Below are 21458 nucleotides of genomic sequence, written 5' to 3' on the forward strand. Positions count from 1 at the left end.
GAAAAGGTAAAACTAAAGGGACAGAAAACAGATCAGCAGTTGTCAGGGATGGAGAGTGAGAGGATTTCTTGTGAATGGGGTAAAGGGAATCATTTGGGGTTATATAAATATAATATAAATATTCTATATTTATATTCTATAAATATTCTATATTTATATTCTATAAATATTCTATATTATTATATTATAATATTTATATATAATATAAATATTATATATGAATATTATGGATAATATTAATATATAATATTATATATAATAATATATAATATATATTAATATTCTATAATATTAAATATATATAAATATTATAGAATATTTATATTCTATATTCTATATATTACAGAATATTTATATTCTATAATATTCTATATATTACAGAATATTTATATTCTATAATATTCTATATATTACAGAATATTTATATTCTATAATATTCTATATATTACAGAATATTTATATTCTATAAATTCTATATATTACAGAATATTTATATTCTATAAATTCTATATATTACAGAATATTTATATTCTATAATATTCTATATATTACAGAATATTTATATTCTATAATATTCTATATATTACAGAATATTTATATTCTATAATATTCTATATATTACAGAATATTTATATTCTATAATATTCTATATATTACAGAATATTTATATTCTATAATATTCTATATATTACAGAATATTTATATTCTATAATATTCTATATATTACAGAATATTTATATTCTATAATATTCTATATATTATAGAATATTTATATTCCAGAACATTCTATATATTATAGAATATTTATATTCTAGAACATTCTATATATTATAGAATATTTATATTCCAGAACATTCTATATATTATAGAATATTTATATTCTAGAACATTCTATATATTATAGAATATTTATATTCTAGAACATTCTATATATTATAGAATATTTATATTCTAGAACATTCTATATATTATAGAATATTTATATTCTATAAATATTCTATATATTATAGAATAGTGTAAATATTCTATATATTATAGAATAGTGTAAATATTCTATATATTATAGAATAGTGTAAATATTCTATATATTATAGAATAGTGTAAATATTCTATATTATATGGATAGTGGTGGTTTTTACATTCCTGTTTACTACTGTCAAAACTTATCAACCTGTATACTCAAAAATGGTGACATTGCATATGAATTATATCTCAATAAATCTGACAAAAACAAAATAGGTCTTTACCTTTGGTGCTTTTTCATCTTAGATTTTTTGACATTTGGCAAAAAAGATGATACATATTTATCTAACTTGACTTCCCAGTCCAATATTTTTATTTTCCTCAATAGTCATACTCAAATGTGTTAGGACTTACAGGCTATAGGAATGAAAGCCGTGTTGATAGGTACACAGCTATGGTGGGAAGCAAAATCATGAGTCTAAAACCTACCATTGGCTGCACTGTGGCTGATGTTTCCATGTATATATATATAATCATTTTGGCTCAATATATGCCCCACCATCAGTAACCTGATACAAGTGGAGACTGCAAGGCATGTTGGGAAAGGCACAGGAGGATGGGAGGTCCAACCCAGCCCACTGGAGAGAGAAGTATTGAAGCATAGGAAAGGCAGAGCTTTGAAATGGTACATTTAGATGTAGCTATATCAAAAGTGACTTGTCAAAATGTAAAGGGGAAAAATCACTTAAAAAATTAAAACATGATATATACAATAGACACTACCAAATCTCACTCCATCTGTAACTCTGTAGTGACTACTAACAACTTACACTAAGTTATCCATTTCTGTATTATTTGCATTTTAAGAGATTCAAGTACTTCCATAATCAAGAAAAAAATAAGCTTCAGTTTTAAGTTGATCATTAATGGTTAAATAGAAAATTGGCAGACAGGAGACAAAACTAATGTGCGGCTCCTACTTGGACAGACAGAACAGCATCTGGAGACTCACATTGTGAACTTTTGCCCCAAGAGCCACTGCAAAAACATACCGGGAAAACCAAAAAAAAATCACAGACCCTTTGAAAGAAGCAGCTTGCTGCTGCAAATCCCATGAGACAGCTGAAAAACTGAGTTCCCAAAGTATGACAGAGAGAAAAGTCAACCTCCAAACATACATCCCCACTGGGAAACATGAAAATCCAGATCACCAGAGAAAGATTTAACCTTATGTAGAGCTGAAATGGATTTAGGGAGCCAAGCAAAATATAAAAGTCGAAGAAGCAGTGGGAAGGGCCCTATAGGCACTCATGGTCCCCAGCTCCAGCCCAGGGAAGCCATTCCTGGCTTTATCTCACAGAGGTCCCTGGGGAAGGGAAGGTAGCCAGCAAGAATTGTGGAGAGGCCACAGAATGAAAAAAGCTTCTAGCTGAACTCTGTAATAATTTCAACCGAGCATGAATTTTCCTGAGCAGAAACCTGGTAGGGGGAAGTGATCAGAAAGCTCAGATACGAGCATAGAAGCCATAGCTGACTAGGTGAGCAGGCAGGCAAGGAGGGGTAAGGCCTGAGCCCTGCATGCTTTCTCACTGGGGAGACTTGTAGCCTGGGGCAAGATCTCAGCCCTGCTCACCAGCTGCCTGGATATAAATGTGCAGTTGAGAGGTGGGGTAAAACAGGAATCAGATTGGCCTTGCTGGCTGCATGGAAGCTGGGTGAGGCCTGTCACTGCTGGCTTTCCCCCACTTCCCTGGCAACTGGTTTGATGCAGCAGACACAGCCATAATCCCCCTGGGAACATAACTTCATTGCCTGAGAATCACCACCCCTCCACCATCTCCCATAGTGGCTGCAGCAAGCCCCACCCAAGGAGAGTCTGAGCTCAGACTCACCTAACCTTGCCCCCACATGATGGTTTTTCTTTAACTGCCCTGGTCACCAAAGACAAAAGACATAAACTCCTGGGAAATCTATGGCACCACCCATCACCTGAAAAACGTGAGTACCCATCCTAGCCAATGTAGGGCAAGATTACATACCCTTCTACTACAGCAGAAGGCACTCTCTTCAAAGCACCACCTGCTGGAGGCCAGCCAACTCAAGCCATTACAGCAACTCATAACAGAACAATCCTGATCCAAAGAGGAGAAAACAACAGCTAATTCCATGTCCTACAACACCCTGGCTAACTAGAGGTCCTGAGTCTGTCCACGTGACAACTTCACTGCTAGCATAACCAGTATTTGAAAAAAAAACCAGCACACTAAACAAAACTATAAGCAAGGACTTCCACAGAGTCCACTTCACTCCCCTGCCACCTCCAGTGGAGCAGGTGCTGGAATCTATAACTGGGAGACCTGAAGATGGATCATATTACAGGACTCTTTGCAGACATTCCCCAGAAACAGCCTGGAGCCTGGCAGCCCCACTGGGAGGCTAGACTCGGAAGAACAATAAGAATCACTGAAGTCTGATTTGCAGGAAGCTGTATCCCTAGAGAAAGAAGGAGAGCACCACACCAAGGGATCACCCCGTGGGACAAAAGACTCTGAAGATCAGCCCTTGAGTTCCAAATCTTTCCACTGAAACAGTCTACCCAAATAAGAAGGAACCAGAAAAACAATTCTGGTAATACGACAAAACAGGGTTCTATAATATCACCAAAAGATCACACTAGCTCTCCAGCAATTGGCCCAAACTAAGAAGAACTCTCTGAATTGCAGATAAAGAATTCAGAAGGTTGATTATTAAGCTACTCAAGGAGGCACCAGACAAAGGTGAAAACCAGCTTAAAGAAATTAAAAAACAATACAAAATATAGATGAAAAAGTCTAGAGAGAAACAGAGATCATAAAAGACAAACACAAATTCTGGAAATGAAAGACACACTTAAAGAATTGCAAAATACACTGGAAAGTTTCAACAAAAGAATTGAACAAAGAGAAGAAAAAACTTCAGAGCGCAAAGAGAAGGCTTTCAAATTAAACCAATCTGACAAAGACATAGAAAAAAATTAAAAAATGAAGAAAGCCTTCAAAGAATTTGAGATTATGTCAAATGTCAAAACATAAGAATAACTTGTTTCTGAGGAAAAAAAATCTAAAAGTTTGGACAACTTATTTGAGGGAATAATCGAGAAAAACTTCCCTAGTCTTGCTACTGATCTAGACATCCGAATACAAGAAGCCAAGAACACATGGGAAATTCATCGCAAAAAGATCATCCCTAGGCATATAGTCATCAGGTTACCTAAAGTCAAGATGAAGGAAAGAATCTTAAGAGCAGTGAGGCAGAAGCACCACGTAAACTATAAAGAAAAACCTAGCAGATTAACAGCAGATTTCTCAGCAGAAACCCTGCAAGCCAGAGGGATTGGGGTCCTATCCTTAGCCACCTTAAACAAAATAATTGTCAGTAAAGAATTTTGTATCTGGCAAAACTAAGCTTCATAAATGAAGGAGAAATAAAGCCTTTTTCACAAAAACAAATGCTGAGGGAATTTGCCATTACCAAGCCAGCTCTACAAGAAATGTTAAAAGGAGCTCTATATCTTGAAACAAAACCTCAAAATACACGAAAATAAAATTTCCTTAAAGCATAAATCCCACAGGACATATTAAAAAATAACATAATGAAAAAGACCCAAGATGGCCGAATAGCAACAGCTCCAGTCTACAGCTCCCAGCATGAGTGACACACAAGACGGGTGATTTCTGCATTTCCAATAGAGGTACGGGGTTCATCTCACTGGGGAGTGTCAGAAAGTGGGTGCAGTGCACTGAGCGCTAGCCAAAGCAGGGCGAGGCATCGCCTCACCTGGGAAGTGCAAGGGGTCAGGAAATTCCGTTTCCTAGTCAAAGAAAGGGGTGACTGACGACAGCACCTGGAAAATCAGGGCACTCCCACCCTAATACTGCATTTTTCCAATGGTCTTAGCAAACGGCACACCAGGAGCTTATATCCTGTGCCTGGCTCAGAGGGTCCTATGCCCACAGAGCCTCCTTCATTGTTAGCACAGCAGTCTGAGATCAAACCGCAAGGCGGCAGGGGGAGGGGTGCCCGCCACTGCCTAGGTTTGAGTAGGTAAACAAAGCTGCCTGGAAGCTTGAACTGGGTGGAGCCCACCACAGCTCAAGGAGGCCTGCCTGCCTCTGTAGACTCCACCTCTGGGGGCAGGGCACAGCCAAACAAAAGGCAGCAGATTCCTCTGCAGACTTAAATGTCCCTGTCTGACAGCTTTGAAGAGAGTAGTGGTTCTCCCAGCACACAGGTGGAGATCTGAGAATGGACAGACTGCCTCCTCAAGTGGGTCCCTAATCCCCGAGTAGCCTAACCGGGAGGCACCCCCTAGTAGGGGCAGAATGACAACTCACATGGCCGGGTACCCCTCTGAGACAAAACATCCAGAGGAACGATCAGGCAGCAACATTTGCTGCTCACCAATATCTGCTGTTCTGCAGCCTCTGCTGCTGAAACCCAGGCAAACAGGGTCTAGAGTGGACCTCCAGAAAATTCCAACAGACCTGCAGATGAGGGTCCTCACTGTTAGAAGGAAAACTAACAAACAGAAAGCACATCCACACCAAAACCCCATCTGTACGTCACCACCATCAAAGACCAAAGGTGGATAAAACCACAAAGATGGGGAAAAAACAGAGCAGAAAAACTGGAAACTCTAAAAATCAGAGCACCTCTCCCCCTCCAAAGGAACACAGCTCCTCACCAGCAACAGAACAAAGCTGGATGGAGAATGACTTTGACAAGTTGAGAGAAGAAGACTTCAGACAATCAAACTACTCCGAGCTAAAGGAGGAAGTTCGAACCCATGGCAAAGAAGTTAGAAACCTTGAAACAAATTAGAGGAAAGGCTAACTACAATAACCAATGCAGAGAAGTCCTTAAAGGACCTGATGGAGCTGAAAACCAAGGCTCGAGAACTATGTGACAAATGCACAAGCCTCAGTAGCTGGTTTGATCAACTGGAAGAAAGGGTATCAGTGATGGAAGATCAAATGAATGAAATGAAGCCAGAAGAGAGGTTTAGAGGAAAAAACAATAAAAAGAAACGAACAAAGCCTCCAACAAATATGGGACTATGTGAAAAGACCAAATCTATGTCTGATCGGTGTACCTGAAAGTGACGGGGAGAATGGAACCAAGTTGGAAAATACACTGAAGGATAGTATCCAGGAGAACTTCCCCAATCTAGCAAGGCAGGCCAACATTCAAATTCAGGAAATACAGAGAACGCCACAAAGATACTCCTCGAGAAGAGCAACTCCAAGACACATAACTGTCAGATTCACCAAAGTTGAAATGAAGGAAAAAATGTTAAGGGCAGCCAGAGAGAAAGGTCGGGTTACCATCAAAGGGAAGCCCATCAGACTAACAGCTGATCTCTTGGCAGAAACTCTACAAGCCAGAAGAGAGTGGGGGCCAATATTCAACATTCTTAAAGAAAAGAATTTTTAACCCAGAATTTCATATCCAGCCAAACTAAGCTTCATAAGTGAAGGAGAAATAAAATCCTTTACAGACAAGCAAATGCTGAGAGATTTTGTCACTACCAGGCCTGCCCTAAAAGAGCTCCTGAAGGAAGCACTAAACATGGAAAGGAACAACCAGTACCAGCCACTGCAAAAACATGCCAAATTGTAAAGACCATCCAGGCTAGGAAAAAACTGCATCAATTAACAAGCAAAATAACCAGCTAACATCATAATGACAGGATCAAATTCACACATAACAACATTAACCTTAAATGTAAATGGGCTAAATGCTCCAATTAAAAGACACAGACTGGCAAATTGGATAAAGAGTCAAGACCCATCAGTGTGCTGTATTCAGGAAACCAATCTCATGTGCAGAGACACACATAGGCTCAAAATAAAGGGATGGAGGAAGATCTACCAAGCAAATGGAAAACAAAAAAAGGCAGGGGTTTCAATCCTAGTCTCTAATAAAACCAACAAAGATCAAAAGAGACAAAGAAGGCCATTACATAATGGTAAAGGAATCAATTCAACAAGAAGAGCTAACTATCCTAAATATATATGCACCCAATACAGGAGCACCCAGATTCATAAAGCAAGTTCTTAGAGACATAGAAAGAGACTTAGACTCCCACACAATAATAATGGGAGACACTGACACCCCACTGTCAACATTAGACAGATCAACGAGACAGAAAGTTAACAAGGATATCCAGGAATTGAACTCAGCTCTGCACCAAGAGGACCTAATAGACATCTACAGAACTCTCCACCCCAAATCAACAGAATATACATTCTTCTCAGCACCACACCGCACTTATTCCAGAATTGATCACATAGTTGGAAGTAAAGCACTCCTCAGCAAATGTAAAAGAAAAGAAATTATAACAAACTGTCTCTCAGACCACAGTGCAATCAAACTAGAATTCAGGATTAAGAAACTCACTCAAAACTGCTCAACTACATGGAAACTGAACAACCTGCTCCTGAGTCACTACTGGGTACATACAGAAATGAAGGCAGAAATAAAGATGTTCTTTTAAACCAATGAGAACAAAGACACAACATACCAGAATCTCTGGGAAACATTTAAAGCAGTGTGTAGGGGGAAACTGATAGCACTAAATGCCCACAAGAGAAAGCAGGAAAGATCAAAAATTGACACCCTAACATCACAATTAAAAGAACTAGAGAAGCAAGAGCAAACACATTTAAAAGCTAGCAGAAGGCAAGAAATAACGAAGATCACAGCAGAACTGAAAGAAATAGAGACACAAAACATCCTTCAAAAAATCAGTGAATCCAGGAGCTGGTTTTCTGAAAAGATCAACAAAATTGATAGACCGCTAGCAAGACTAATAAAGAAGAAAAGAGAGAAGAATCAAATAGATGCAATAAAAAATGATAAAGGGGGTATCACCACCGATCCCACAGAAATAAAAACTACCATCAGAGAATACTATAAACACCTCTATGCAAATAAACTAGAAAATCTAGAAGAAATAGATAAATTCCTCGACACATACACCCTCCCAAGACTAAACCAGGAAGAAGTTGAATCCCTGAATAGACCAATAACAGGCTCTGAAATTCAGCCAATAAGTAATAGCTTATCAACCAAAAAAAGTCCAGGACCAGATGGACTGACAGCTGAATTCTACCAGAGGTACAAGGAGGAGCTGGTACATTCCTTCTGAAACTATTCCAATCAACAGAAAAAGAGGGAATCCTCCCTAACTCATTTTATGAGGCCAGCATCATCCTGATACCAAAGCCTGGCAGAGACAAAACAAAAAAAGAGAATTTTAGACCAATATCCCTGATGAACGTCGATGCAAAAATCCTCAGTAAAATACTGGCAAACTGAATCCAGCAGCACATCAAAAAGCTTATCCACCATGATCAAGTGGGCTTCATTCCTGGGATGCAAGGCTGGTTCAACATACGCAAATCAATAAACTTAATTCAGCATATAAACAGAACCAATGATAAAAACCATATGATTATCTCAATAGAGGCAGAAAAGGCCTTTGACAAAATTCAACAACACTTCATGCTAAAAACTCTCAATAAATTAAGTATTGATGGGACGTATCTCAAAATAATAAGGGCTATCTATGACAAATCCACAGCCAATATCATACTGAATGGGCAAAAACTGGAAGCATCCCCTTTGAAAACTGGAATAAGACAGGGATGCCCTCTCTCACCACTCCTATTCAACATAGTGTTGGAAGTTCTGGCCAGGGCAATCAGGCAGGAGAAGGAAAAAAAGGGTATTCACAATTAGGAAAAGAAGAAGTCAAATTGTCCCTGTCTGCAGATGACAGGATTGTATATCTAGAAAACCCCATCATCTCAGCCCAAAATCCCCTTAAGCTGACAGGCAACTTCAGCAAAGTCTCAGGATACAAAATCAATGTGCAAAAATCACAAGCATTCTTATACACCAATAACAGACAAACAGAGAGCCAAATCATGAGTGAACTCCCATTCACAATGGCTTCAAAGAGAATAAAATACCTAGGAATCCAACTTACAAGGGACGTGAAGGACCTCTTCAAGGAGAACTACAAACCACTGCTCAATGAAATAAAAGAGGATACAAACAAATGGAAGAACATTCCATGCCCATGGGTAGGAAGAATCAATATCATGAAAATGGCCATACTGCCCAAGGTAATTTATAGATTCAATGCCATCCCCATCAAGCTACCAATGACTTTCTTCACAGAATTGGAAAAAACTACTTTAAAGTTCATATGGAACCAAAAAAAGAGCCCACATTGCCAAGTCAATCCTAAGCCAAAAGAACAAAGCTGGAGGCATCATGCTACCTGACTTCAAACTATACTACAAGGCTACAGTAATCAAAACAGCACGATACTGGTACCAAACAGAGATATAGACCAATGGAACAGTACACAGCCCTCAGAAATAATGCCACATATCTACAACCATCTGATCTTTGACAAACCTGACAAAAACAAGCAATGGGGAAAGGATTTCCTATTTAATAAATGGTGCTGGGAAAACTGGCTAGCCATATGGAGAAAGCTGAAAGTGGATCCCTTCTTACACCTTATACAAAAATTAATTCAAGATGGATTAAAGACTTACATGTTAGACCTAAAACCATAAAAACCCTAGAAGAAAACCTAGGCAATACCATTCAGGACCTAGGCATGGGCAAGGACCTCATGTCTAAAACACCAAAAGCAATGGCCACAAAAGCCAAAATTGACAAATGGGATCTAATTAAACTAAAGAGCTTCTGCACAGTAAAAGAAACTACCATCAGAGTGAACAGGCAACCTACAGAATGGGAGAAAATTTTTGGAATCTACTCATCTGACAAAGGGCTAATATCCAGAATCTATAATGAACTTAAACAAATTTTCAAGAAAAAAACAACCCCATCAAAAAATGGGTGAAGGATATGAACAGATACTTCTCAAAAGAAGACATTTATGCAGCCAAAAGACACATGAAAAAATGCTCATCATCACTGGCTATCAGAGAAATGCAAATCAAAACCAGAATGAGATACCATCTCACACCAGTTAGAATGGTGATCATTAAAAAGTCAGGAAACAACAGGTGCTGGAGAGGATGTGGAGAAATAGGAACACTTTGATACTGTTGGTGGAAGTGTAAACTAGTTCACCCATTGTGGAAGTCAGTGTGGCGATTCCTCAAGGATCTAGAACTGGGAATACCATTTGACCCAGCCATCCCATTACTGGGTATATAGGATTATAAATGATGCTGCTATAAAGTCACATGCACACATATGTTTATTGCGGCACTATTCACAACAGCAAAGACTTGGAACCAACCCAAATGTCCAACAGTGATAGACTGGATTAAGAAATTGTGGCACATATACACTATGGAATACTATGCAGCCAGAAAAAATGATGAGTTCTTGTCCTTTGTAGGGACATGGATGAAACTGTAAACCATCATTCTCAGCAAACTATCACAAGGACAAAAAACCAAACACCGCATGTTCTCACTCATAGGTGGGAATTGAACAATGAGAACACATGGACACAGGAAGGGGAACATCATACACCGGGGCCTGTTGTCAGGTGGGGGGAGGAGGGAGGGATAGCATTAGGAGACATACCTAATGTTAAATAACGATTTAATGGGTGCAGCACACCAACATGGCACATGTATACATATGTAACTAACCTGCACATTGTACACATGTACCATAAAACTTGAAGTATAATTAAAAAAGAAAAGAAAAACAAGGTATTCAGGTAACAACTAGTATAATGAATAGAACATTAGTTCACATCTCAATACTAAAGTTGAATATAAATGGCCCAAATAGTCTATTTGGAAGATACAGAACAGCAGAATGGATAAAAATCTACCACTCAAGTATCTCCTGTCTTCAAGAGTCTCACCTAAGACATATGGACTCACATAAACTTAAGGTAAAGGCATGGAAAAAGATATTCAATGCAAATGGAAACCAAAAGTGAACCAGAGTAGCTATTCTTATATCAGACAAAACAGACTTTAAAGGAACAAGTTTAAAAAAGACAAAGAGAGACATTATATAATGATGAAAAATTTAGGGCAATAGGAAAATGTAGCAATCCTAAATATATATGCACCTAACACTTGTGCTCCCAAATTTATGAAACAATAACTATTAGACCTAAGAAACAAGATAGATGGCAACACAGCAATAGTGGGGGACTTCAATACTCAACTTACAGCACTAGACTGGTCATCAAGACAGAAAGTCAACAAAGAAACAATGGATTTAAACTATATACCCTACATCAAATGGAATTAACAGACATTTACAGAATATTCTACCAAACTACTGCAGAATATACATTCTTTTCATCAGCACATGAAACATTTTGCAAGATAGATCATATGACAGGACACAAAAAAGTCTCAATAAATTTAAGAAAATTGAAATTATGTCAAGTACTCTCACAGACAACAGTGGAATAAAATTGGAAGTTGACTTCAAAAGGAATCTTCAAAACTATACAAATACATGGAAATTAAATAATCTGCTCCTGGATCAGCAATAAAATCAAGATGGAAAGGAAAAAATTGTTCGGACTGAATAATAATAGTGACACAACCTATTGTGTCTCTGGGATACAGCAAAAGCGGTGCTAAGAGGAAAGTTGTAACACTAAGCATCTACATCAAAAAGTCTGAAGAGTGTAAACAATCTAAGCTCACACCTCAAGAAACCTGAGAAACAAGAACAAACCAAATCAAACCAAGTGGAAAAAAAAAAGTAACAAAGATCAGAGCAGAACTAAATGAAATTGAAACAAAAAATACAAAAGAAATAAAATAAAAAGCTGGATATTTGAAAGATAAACAAAATCAATAGACCATAAGCGAGATTAACTAACATAAAAAGAGAGAAGTACAAATAAGCTCAATTAGAAACGAAATAGGAAATATTACAAGTGATAGCACAGAAATACAAAAGATCATTGAAGGCTACTATGAATACCTTCAAGACCACAAAGTAGAAAACCTAGAGGAGATGGATAAATTCCTAGAAATATTCAAGCTTCCTAGATTAAACCAGGAAGAAACAGAATCTCTGAACATCCCAATAACAAGTAGCAAGATAGAAAGAGTAATAAAAAAATGCTAACAAAAAGAAATCCAGGACCAGATAAATTCACAGCTGAATTCTATCAGACATTCAAAGAATTGGTACCACTTCTACTGAAACTATTCCAAAAGACAGAGACAAAGGGAATCCTCCCTAAATCATTCTATAAAGACAGTATCGCCCTAATACCAAAACCAGGAAAGGACATAACAAAAAAAGAAAACTACAGACCAATATCCCTGATGAATCGAGATGCAAAAATCCTCTACAAAATACTAGCTAACTGAATCCAATAGCATATCAAAAAGATAATTCAACATGATCAAGTGGTTTCCTACCAGGGATGAAGGGCTGGTTTAACATACACAAGTCAATAAATATGATACACCATATAAATAGAATTAAAACAATAATCATACGATTATCTGAATAGACACAGAAAAAGCATTTGATGAAATCCAGCATCCCTTTATGATTAAAATCCTCAGCAAAATCAGCATAGAAAGGACATACCTTATGGCAATGAAAGCCATCTATGACAAACATACAGCCAACATTATACTGAATGGGGAAAAGCTGAAAGCATTCTTCCTGAGAACTGGAAAAAGACAAGGATGCCCACTTTTTTTTTTTTTTTTTTTTGAGACAGTGTTTTGCTCTTGTTGCCAAGGCTGGAGTGCAATGGCGTGATCTCGGCTCACTGCAACCTCCGCCTCTCGGGTTCAAGCAATTCTCCTGCCTCAGCCTCCTGGGTAGCTGGGATTACAGGCATGCACCACCACGCCTGAATAATTTTGTATTTTTTGTAGAGACAGGGTTTTTCCATGTTGGTCAGGCTGGTCTCAAACTCCTGACCTCAGGTGACCCAGCTGCCTCAGCCTCCCAAAGTGCTGGGATTATAGGCGTGAGCCACTGTGCCTGGCCACCCACTTTTACCACTTTTAATCAACATAGGATCAGAAGTCCTAGCCAGAGTGATGAGACAAGAGAAAGAAATTGGTAAAGAGAAAAAAAAAATCCAAATCTGTAGAGAAATTCAAACTGTTGCTGTTCACCGATGATATGATCATACACCTAGAAAACCCTAAAGACTCACCCTAAAAGCTCCAGATCTGGTCAATGAATGCAGTAGTGTCTGGATATAAAATCAGTGTACATAAATCAGTAGCACTGCTATACACCAACAACACCCAAGATGAGAATCAAATCAAGAACTCAACCCCTTTTACAATAACTGAAAAAAACAACAACTTAGGAATATACCTAACCAAGGAGGTGAAAGACCTCTACAAGGAAAACTACATAACACTGCTGAAAGAAGTCATAGATGACACAAGCAAGTAGAAACACATCCCATGCTCATGGCTGGGTAGAATCAATATTGTGAAAATGACCATACTGACAAAAGCAATCTACAGATTCAATGCAATTCCCATTAAAATATCATCATCATTCTTCACAGAACTAGAAAAAAAAAATCCTGAAATTTGTATGAAACCAAAAAAGAGCGCACATAGCCAAAGAAAGACTAAGCAAAAAGAACAAATCTGGAGGTATCACATTACCCAATTTCTAAATATACTACCAGGCTATAGTCAACAAAACAGCATGGTACTTGTATAAAAACAGGCACACAGACCAATGGAACAGAATAGAGAACCCAGAAATAAAGCCAAATACTTAGAGCCAACTGATCTTTGAGGAAGAAAACAAAACACAAAATGGGGAAAGGACACCCGATTCAACAAATGGTGCTGGGATAGTTGGCAAGCCATATGCAGAAGAATGAAACTGAAGCCTCATCTCTCACCATATACAAAAATCAACTCAAGATGGATCAAAGACTTAAAGTAAGACCTGAAATCATAAAAATTCCAGAAAATAACATGGGAAAACTCTTCTAGACTTTGGTTTAGGCAAAGAGCTCATGACCCAGACCCAAAAGCAAATGCAACAAAAACAAAGATAAATAGATTGCACTTAAACTAAAAAGCTTCTGCACAGCAAAATCAATATTCAGCAAAGTAAACAGAAAATCCACAGAATGGGAGAAAACATTCTTAAACTATGCATCTGATACGGGACTAATATCCAGAATCTACAAGGAACTCAAACAAATCAAGAAAAAACAAATAATCCCATTAAAAAGTGAGCTAAAGACATGAATAGACAATTCTAAAAAGAAGATATACAAATGGCCAACAAACATGAAAAAATGCTCGATATCACTAATGATCAGGGAAATGCAAATCAAAACCACAATAAGATACTACCTTATTCCTGCAAGAATGGCCATAATTTAAAAATCAAAAAACAATAAACGTTGGCATGAATGTGGTAAAAAGGTAACACTTTTACACTGCTAACAGGAAGGTAAACTATTACAACCACTATGGAAAACATTACGGAGATTCCCTAAAGAACTGAAAGTAGATCTACCATTTGACTCAGCAATCCCACTACTATGTATCTTTGGTTTAAAATAAAAGAATAAAAGAAGTCATTATAAGAAAAATACATTTGCACATGTATGTTTATAGCAACACAATTCACAATTGCAAAAATATGAAACCAGCCTAAATGCTCATCAACCAATGAGTGGATAAAGAAAATGTGGTGTATACATACCATGGAATAGTACTTAGCCACTAAAAGGAATAAAATAATGGCATTTTGAGCAATCTGGATGGAGTTGGAGACCATTATTCTAAGTGAAGTGTCTCAGAAATAGAAAACCAAACATCATATGCTTTCAGTTATAAGTGGGAGCTAAGTTATGAGGATGCAATGCATAAGAATGGACTTTGGGGATTTACGGAAAGGATGGGAGTGGGGTGAGGGATAAAAGGCTACGCACTGGGTACAGTGTACAGTTTGGGTGTACAGTGTACAGATTACCAAAATCTCAGAAATCACAGCTAAAGTACTTATCCATGTAACCAAACACCACCTGCTCCCCCAAAACTATTGAAATAATAATAATAATAATAATAAATGGTTAAATAAATCTAGTACACCCATACTATGAAATACTCTGAGATCATTTTAAAATGAAATATATTTGTATATAGTAACATGGAAATACATTTATGATATAATATTAAGTAAAAAATGTAGTTTCAGAAAAATATGCACAGTATCACTCAATTAAAATAAACAACCAAGCCTATATAAATATACATATCTATACTTGTATGTTTCTATGTGAATGCAAAGAAAAATATCTCAAATACAAATAAAACTAAATATAGCAGTTGTCTATGAATAGTGATAGAGGAGGCAGCGTGAAGATAACTGGAAATTTTCATTTTCTAGATTTCTATATTGTTTGACTTTTCAATAAATATTTTTGTAACAAAAATATCTATATTTAAACATCTTTTAGGAGTGGGTTAGCATCTAAGGGAGGCTTTTATCTGATCTCTAAACCTTAATTATAAAGTAATTTTACAATAATAAATATAAAATAATATATTATTGAGAGCACTGAGATAACTAATTAAAACCCACCTGAAGATTTCCTATACAGTCTGGAGGTGAGTCTAAAAGATCATACTGTAGCCCAGACTTTTTACTCTCAGTGCCCTCTCACCTTCCTGATGTTTAATGTATTACCAATAAATTAAGGTTAGTATAATTGAGAATCTGACACAAAGCAGATCTTTCTTTTATTTTTAAACTTTTATTTTAGGTTTGGGGGCACATGTGAAGGTTTCTTATATAGGTAAACTTGTGTCAAAGGGGTTTGTTGTATAGATTATTTTGTCACCCAGGTATTATTAATCTTAGTACCCAATTGTTATTTTTTTTCTGTTCCTCTGCCTCCTCCCACTCTCCATCCTCAAGTAGAACCCAGTGTCTGTTGTTCTCTTCTTCATGGTTCATGAGTTCTCATCATTTAACTCTCACTTATAAGTGAGAACATGTGGTATTTTGTTTTCTGTTCGGTAAAGATAATAGCCTCCAGCCTCATCCACGTTCCCACAAAAGACATGATCTCATTCTTTTCTATAGCTGCACAGTGCTTCATGGTGTGTATGTACCAGATTTTCTTTATCCAGTCTGTCATTGATGGGCATTTAGGTTGATTCCACATCTTTGCTATTGTGAATGGTGCTGCAATGATCACTTGCCTGCATGTGTCTTTATGGTAAAATGATTTATATTACTCGGGGAATATACATCCAGTAATGGGATTGCTGGGTCGAATGGTATTTCTGTTTTTAGGTCTTTGAGGAATCACCACGCTGTCCTCCCCAATTGTTGAACTAATGTGCACTCCCACCAACAGTGTGTAAGTGTTCCCTTTTCTCCACAATCTCACCAGCATCTATTATTTTTTGACTTTTTAATAGTAGCCATTCTGAGATGGTATCTCATTGTGGTTTTGATTTGCAGTTCTGTAGTGATCAGTGATATTGAGCTTTTATTCACATTTGTTGGCCACATGTATGTTTTCTTTTGAAAATTGTCTGTTCATGCCCTTTGCCCACTTTTTAATGGGATTATTTGATGTTCTCTTATAAATTTGTTTAAGTTCTTTACAGCTGCTGGATATTAGACTTTTTTCAAGTGCATAGTTTGCAAAATTTTTCTTCCATTCTGTAGGTTGTCTCCCATTCTGTAGGTTGTTTACTCTGTTGATAGTTTCTTTTGCTGTGCAGAAGCTCTTCAGTTTAATTAGATCCCATTTGCCAATTTTTGCTTTTGTTAGAAGCTGATATTTCTACACTTTGGATTTTCAAATGGAAACCTAATATTCTTGTATCAGTTTGCTAGGGCTGCCATAATAAAGTAACATAGACTGGGTCTCTAAATGGCAGAAATTTATTGTCTCACAATTCTGGAGGTTAGAAGTCCAAGATAAAAGTGTCAGCAGGATTGACCACTTTGAAGGCCTCTCTCCTTGGCATGTAGATAGTCATCTTCTTCCTGTGTCTTCACATGTCTTCCTTCTGTACCTATCTGTGTCCAGATTTCCTTTCCCTATAAGGACATCAGACTGGATTACGGCCCACCCTAGTTCACCTCATTTTAACTTAACTACCTCTTTAAAGACCTTATACAAATAGTCACATTCTGAAGTACTGAAAGTAAGGGCTTAAACAGACGAATTTTGAGAGGACACAAGTTGACCCATAACAGTTCTGTTATTTAGAAATTATATCTGTTTCTGAAAAGGTAAATAATTACAACCATTTTATGAATGAAATCAGAAAATTTAGTATGCAAACCATTTAAAATGCAAATTAATTATTAGATGAGTTGAACTTTTGTTTAAAATGACTAATGGACCTTTTTTCAGAAGAGCAACTGTGGGCAATGCATTATTTTAATTATATGTGCATCATCTGATGGATCATGCCTAAAGTTCATATCATTCCTAAATTTATCTCTTAATCATCACCTCATCCCTGGACTCTACTAAATCCCTAAGCTCCAGATCATCCCAGATTTTTACTTCAAGGGTAGAAGAGGGAAGATTTCCCAGTCATGATCTTCAAAATATGGATAGTATGATGCTGAACGAAATCATCTATGCAATATATTTATGAAATCAAAATAAATACATTATCATGTTTTTAAAAGTATGATCTATGGGAAAACATATGAACTCACATATTTAAAAAAGATCTAGTATTTGATGGCACAACAGGGTGACAACAGTCAACAATATTTTATTGTATATTTAAAAATAACTAAATGGTGTAACTGGAATATTTATAATACAGAGAAATAATAAATGTTTGAAGTGATGGATATCCCATTTACCCTGATGTGATTATTACACATTGTATGCCCATATCAAAATATCTCATGTACCCCCTAAATATATACACCTACTATCTATCCACAAAAATTAAAAAATAAAAAAAGAGTATCTGAATCCTGCAAAACCAAGGCAGATATTATATATATATAATATTCAGGATTGTGATTCAGATGACCTGAGCTTTAGTCCTTTCTGTGCAGTAGAATCAGCATAACTAGGTCAATATATTTTACTTCTTTGGTTCTCAATTGTTTTCCCTATAAAATACAAATGTATGGATTTTGACAATCTATTCACAAAAGTAGTCATAAGGAATTATAATTCTGAAATATGTTATGCTTCTTAGAAGAAAGATCTTTCAGATCCTCTCCAATGTTAATAACAATAAAAATCATAATCATGATACTATTAACTATTATTTTGTATTTATCATGTGTCAGGCACTATACCAAGAGACTTACATACATAATCTCATTAGTGCTCAAAATAACCATGAAAGATCACAGAGGAAGAAATTGAAATTTAGAGAAGTTCCCCAAGATCACATATATAGTAAGCGGCAAAGTCAATACTTGATCCGAGGTAGATCTAACACCAAAGTCTGGTTATTTGCTACTGATATAACGCTTTTTAACAGTGCATTAGAGAGTGAAATTTATCAGGAATTGTATTAGTTTCCTAGGGCTGTGGTAATAAATGACCACAAGCTGGGTGGCTTAAAACAATAGAAATTTATTCTCTCAGAGTTCTGGAAGCTAGAAGTCTGAAATCAAGGTGTAGGCAGGGCCATACTCTTGCTGAAATGCCCAGGGGAGTATCTTTCTTTGCCTCTTCCTAGTTTCTGGAGGTTGCTGGCAATCCATAGTGTTACTTGGCTTGTGGCAGCATAACTCCAGCCTCTGTCTCCATTTTCATATGGCTGTCCTCTCTCTGTATGTGTCTGTGTATCCAAATTTCCCTCTTCATATAAGGATACGAATTACTGTATTAGGGCTCATTTGAATCCAGTATGGCCTCATCTTAACTTGATTATATCTGAAAAGACCATCTTTCCAAATAAGGTCACATTTACAAGTTCCAGGTGGATGTGAATTTTAGGGAGACACTCTACAACCCAGTACAGGAATCATTATAAGTAGATAAGAAATGGGAAAACTTTTGCAGTATGTTTGACTATGGTTTTCTTAAGCTTTGGAGACTGAAAGGTTATGTGATTTGAGGCTTTAATTTCACTGCTTTTTGTTTTCTTTGCCAATGCCAAATAATGTTCCTACTGGCAGCCATATACTGTATTGTGTTTTACTTTAATAGTGCAGTATAATTTGAAACCTATTACATAGAATTGTGAAAATATAATTTGAAGATGAGCAACTGTGGGCAATGCATTATTCTTGATTATATGTGAATCGTCTGATGGATCACGCCTAATGTTCATCTCATTCCTAAATTCATCTCTTAATCATCACCCCATCCCTGGACTCTACTAAATTCCTAAGCTCCAGATCATCCCAGATCTGTCACAGATCCACAGGATTAGAAGGGACCCCAGATAGTCATTAGACTATGAGTCTGTTTCTAGTCAAGTCTCACTGGCTTATGCCATTATTCCTGTTATGGTACAGTATCATCTAAGCCTCTACTCAATTTGTCTTAAAAATTTATTGTGGAAAATATTTATATATAATTATTTAATATTTTATTCAGAAGATGATCTCTGACCTTAAGCGTCATGCATAAGAATAAGAGGCAACTCAAGACTTGCTCTAATGTTGTAATAATGGTAGGAAACATGTACTGAATCACCAGTACATTCTGTTTACCACTGTTCTAAGTGCTCTACATACATTTACTCATTATATTTTGACACTCCTATGTAACAGGTAGTATTATCATTTTTATTCTATACATGAATAAAATGAACACAAAGAGGTAAAATAATTTACTAGGAAATAGCAGAGCCAGGATTTGAATTCAGACAGTCTAGCTACAGAACTCACACTTTTGTATACTATGGTCTACTGTCGTCCAACCACTCTGCTCTCTTGCCTCTACAGCCAATGCCTCTGTTGAATGAATAACAGCAAACTAGAGCTTTAAAACAGCATAATATGAATGCTAGGTAGGTTAACGAATTATAACAATTAATTCCCCTGAAGTGAGAGTTAAAACTGGCTGTATAAAGTGGCTACATAAACACTCATGGTTATTACTGATAAAATAATGTAAAGCTAAAGGTTTATTAAGACTAATGATTAGTTTACACTTTTTTAAATGGAAAATGCCACAATCTCTTTAGAAACGTAGTATATTTTGCAGGTCAAGCCAAGATGGTGGTGAGGAGCAGAGAGGAGCACAACGAATATACTGGAACTGTGATGGTGAAGGACTTAACCTTTAAAGTCTCTTCTGGGGCCTTTACTCCATGCCTTAAAGAGGAGATTGACTGGGCAGAAAGGCAACATACCTAGGACAACAGTGTTGAACAAAGAGACAGCCTAGGGTCACTATGTCAGACAGAGTGCTTAACTGTGTCCTTCTCTGTCATAAATCCTGATAATTTCCAATTCTTGCCCTACAGCCAAAGGGGACACTGAAAATGTTTTTCTCTATCTCTGGGTAAGCTTCCTGAAAACCATCATTCTAAACTTTCTCCTCACCCAAGTGTATTCCCGGGAAAATTGCTCAGTCTATAGGCTTTTATGTTATTTACTTTTAGATGAAAAAAAGGACACGGTCCTGATCAATACAATCTTACCTTTTTCTGCTGGGCTCAAAACAGTCACTGTGAAGGGACAGGAGAAAGAGAGAGAAAGAGTGAGAGACAGACAGACAGAGATGGATGAGAGAGAGAGAGAGAGAGAGAGAGAAATTAGTTACATTTAAAAAGTCTTGTCTAACTCATTTTCCACAGCATCATTTGAGTAATTAATATAATAGTACTTTAGGAAACCACTAGCCAAAGATGAGGGAAGGCAAGGGTGATTACATTCCATCCTTTGCTATCTTCCTTTGTCTTAAACCTTCAGCAAGACTTTCAATCATGAGAAGCTGCTTAATCAAGATGATTTTCAATGTTTCTTTCTCCATTGGGCTCTAATTACCCGGGTAGAGATCCAGCAATAAAAGGCCTATGTAAACATGCTTTCTTTTATTATTATTATTACTATTATTATTATTATTATTATTATACTTTAAGTTTTAGGGTACATGTGCACAACATGCAGGTTTGTTACATATGTATATATGTGCCATGTTGGTAAACAAACAAAACAAACAAAAGATGGTTTTCATACAAAATGATCAACAGTTAAGAATCAAAAAATAGGGAAAAAGTCCAAACAGAGAATGAGACTATGTTCTAAGGGCTATTGCTTCAGGCTTTTCATCAGTCATACTTTCTTTTTTTCTTCACATATAGGTCTATTTTATTGAGTCTTAAAAATTTTCCTTTTCATGATTATTTGAATGGATTTGTTACTATGGTTACATTTCACCTGTGTTAAAAATCTAACCAGACAATGTTTTTCTTTTTTCTAATGAGTCTGCTTGAAGATTGATACCAACTCCTTGTTGTTGTTGCCTTCCAGTTAAACAAACAATACTGGTTAAGAAT

At 36.6% G+C, this 21458-nt stretch overlaps 1 protein-coding gene across 5 annotated transcripts in view; it reads right to left on the reverse strand.

Moving 5' to 3' along the window:
- Positions 1-21458, reverse strand: part of ZDHHC15 (zinc finger DHHC-type palmitoyltransferase 15) — a 158742-nt gene that overhangs the window by 118669 nt on the left and 18615 nt on the right. For 3 of the 5 annotated variants that reach the window (XM_054544744.2, XM_054544745.2, XM_054544746.1), the window contains exons 2-3: positions 20601-20627; positions 19843-19908 (exon numbers count right to left, since the gene is read on the reverse strand). The exons of 1 other annotated variant lie outside the window; for it this stretch is intronic. In XM_054544744.2, the coding sequence (XP_054400719.1) occupies positions 19843-19908; positions 20601-20627 (93 nt within the window). The remainder of the gene's footprint in view (positions 1-19842; positions 19909-20600; positions 20628-21458) is intronic. One more of the 5 variants, XM_054544747.2, reaches the window with a different exon arrangement.

Source organism: Pongo abelii, chromosome X (assembly GCF_028885655.2).
Source record: "Pongo abelii isolate AG06213 chromosome X, NHGRI_mPonAbe1-v2.0_pri, whole genome shotgun sequence".
Taxonomy (NCBI): Eukaryota; Metazoa; Chordata; class Mammalia; order Primates; family Hominidae; genus Pongo; species Pongo abelii.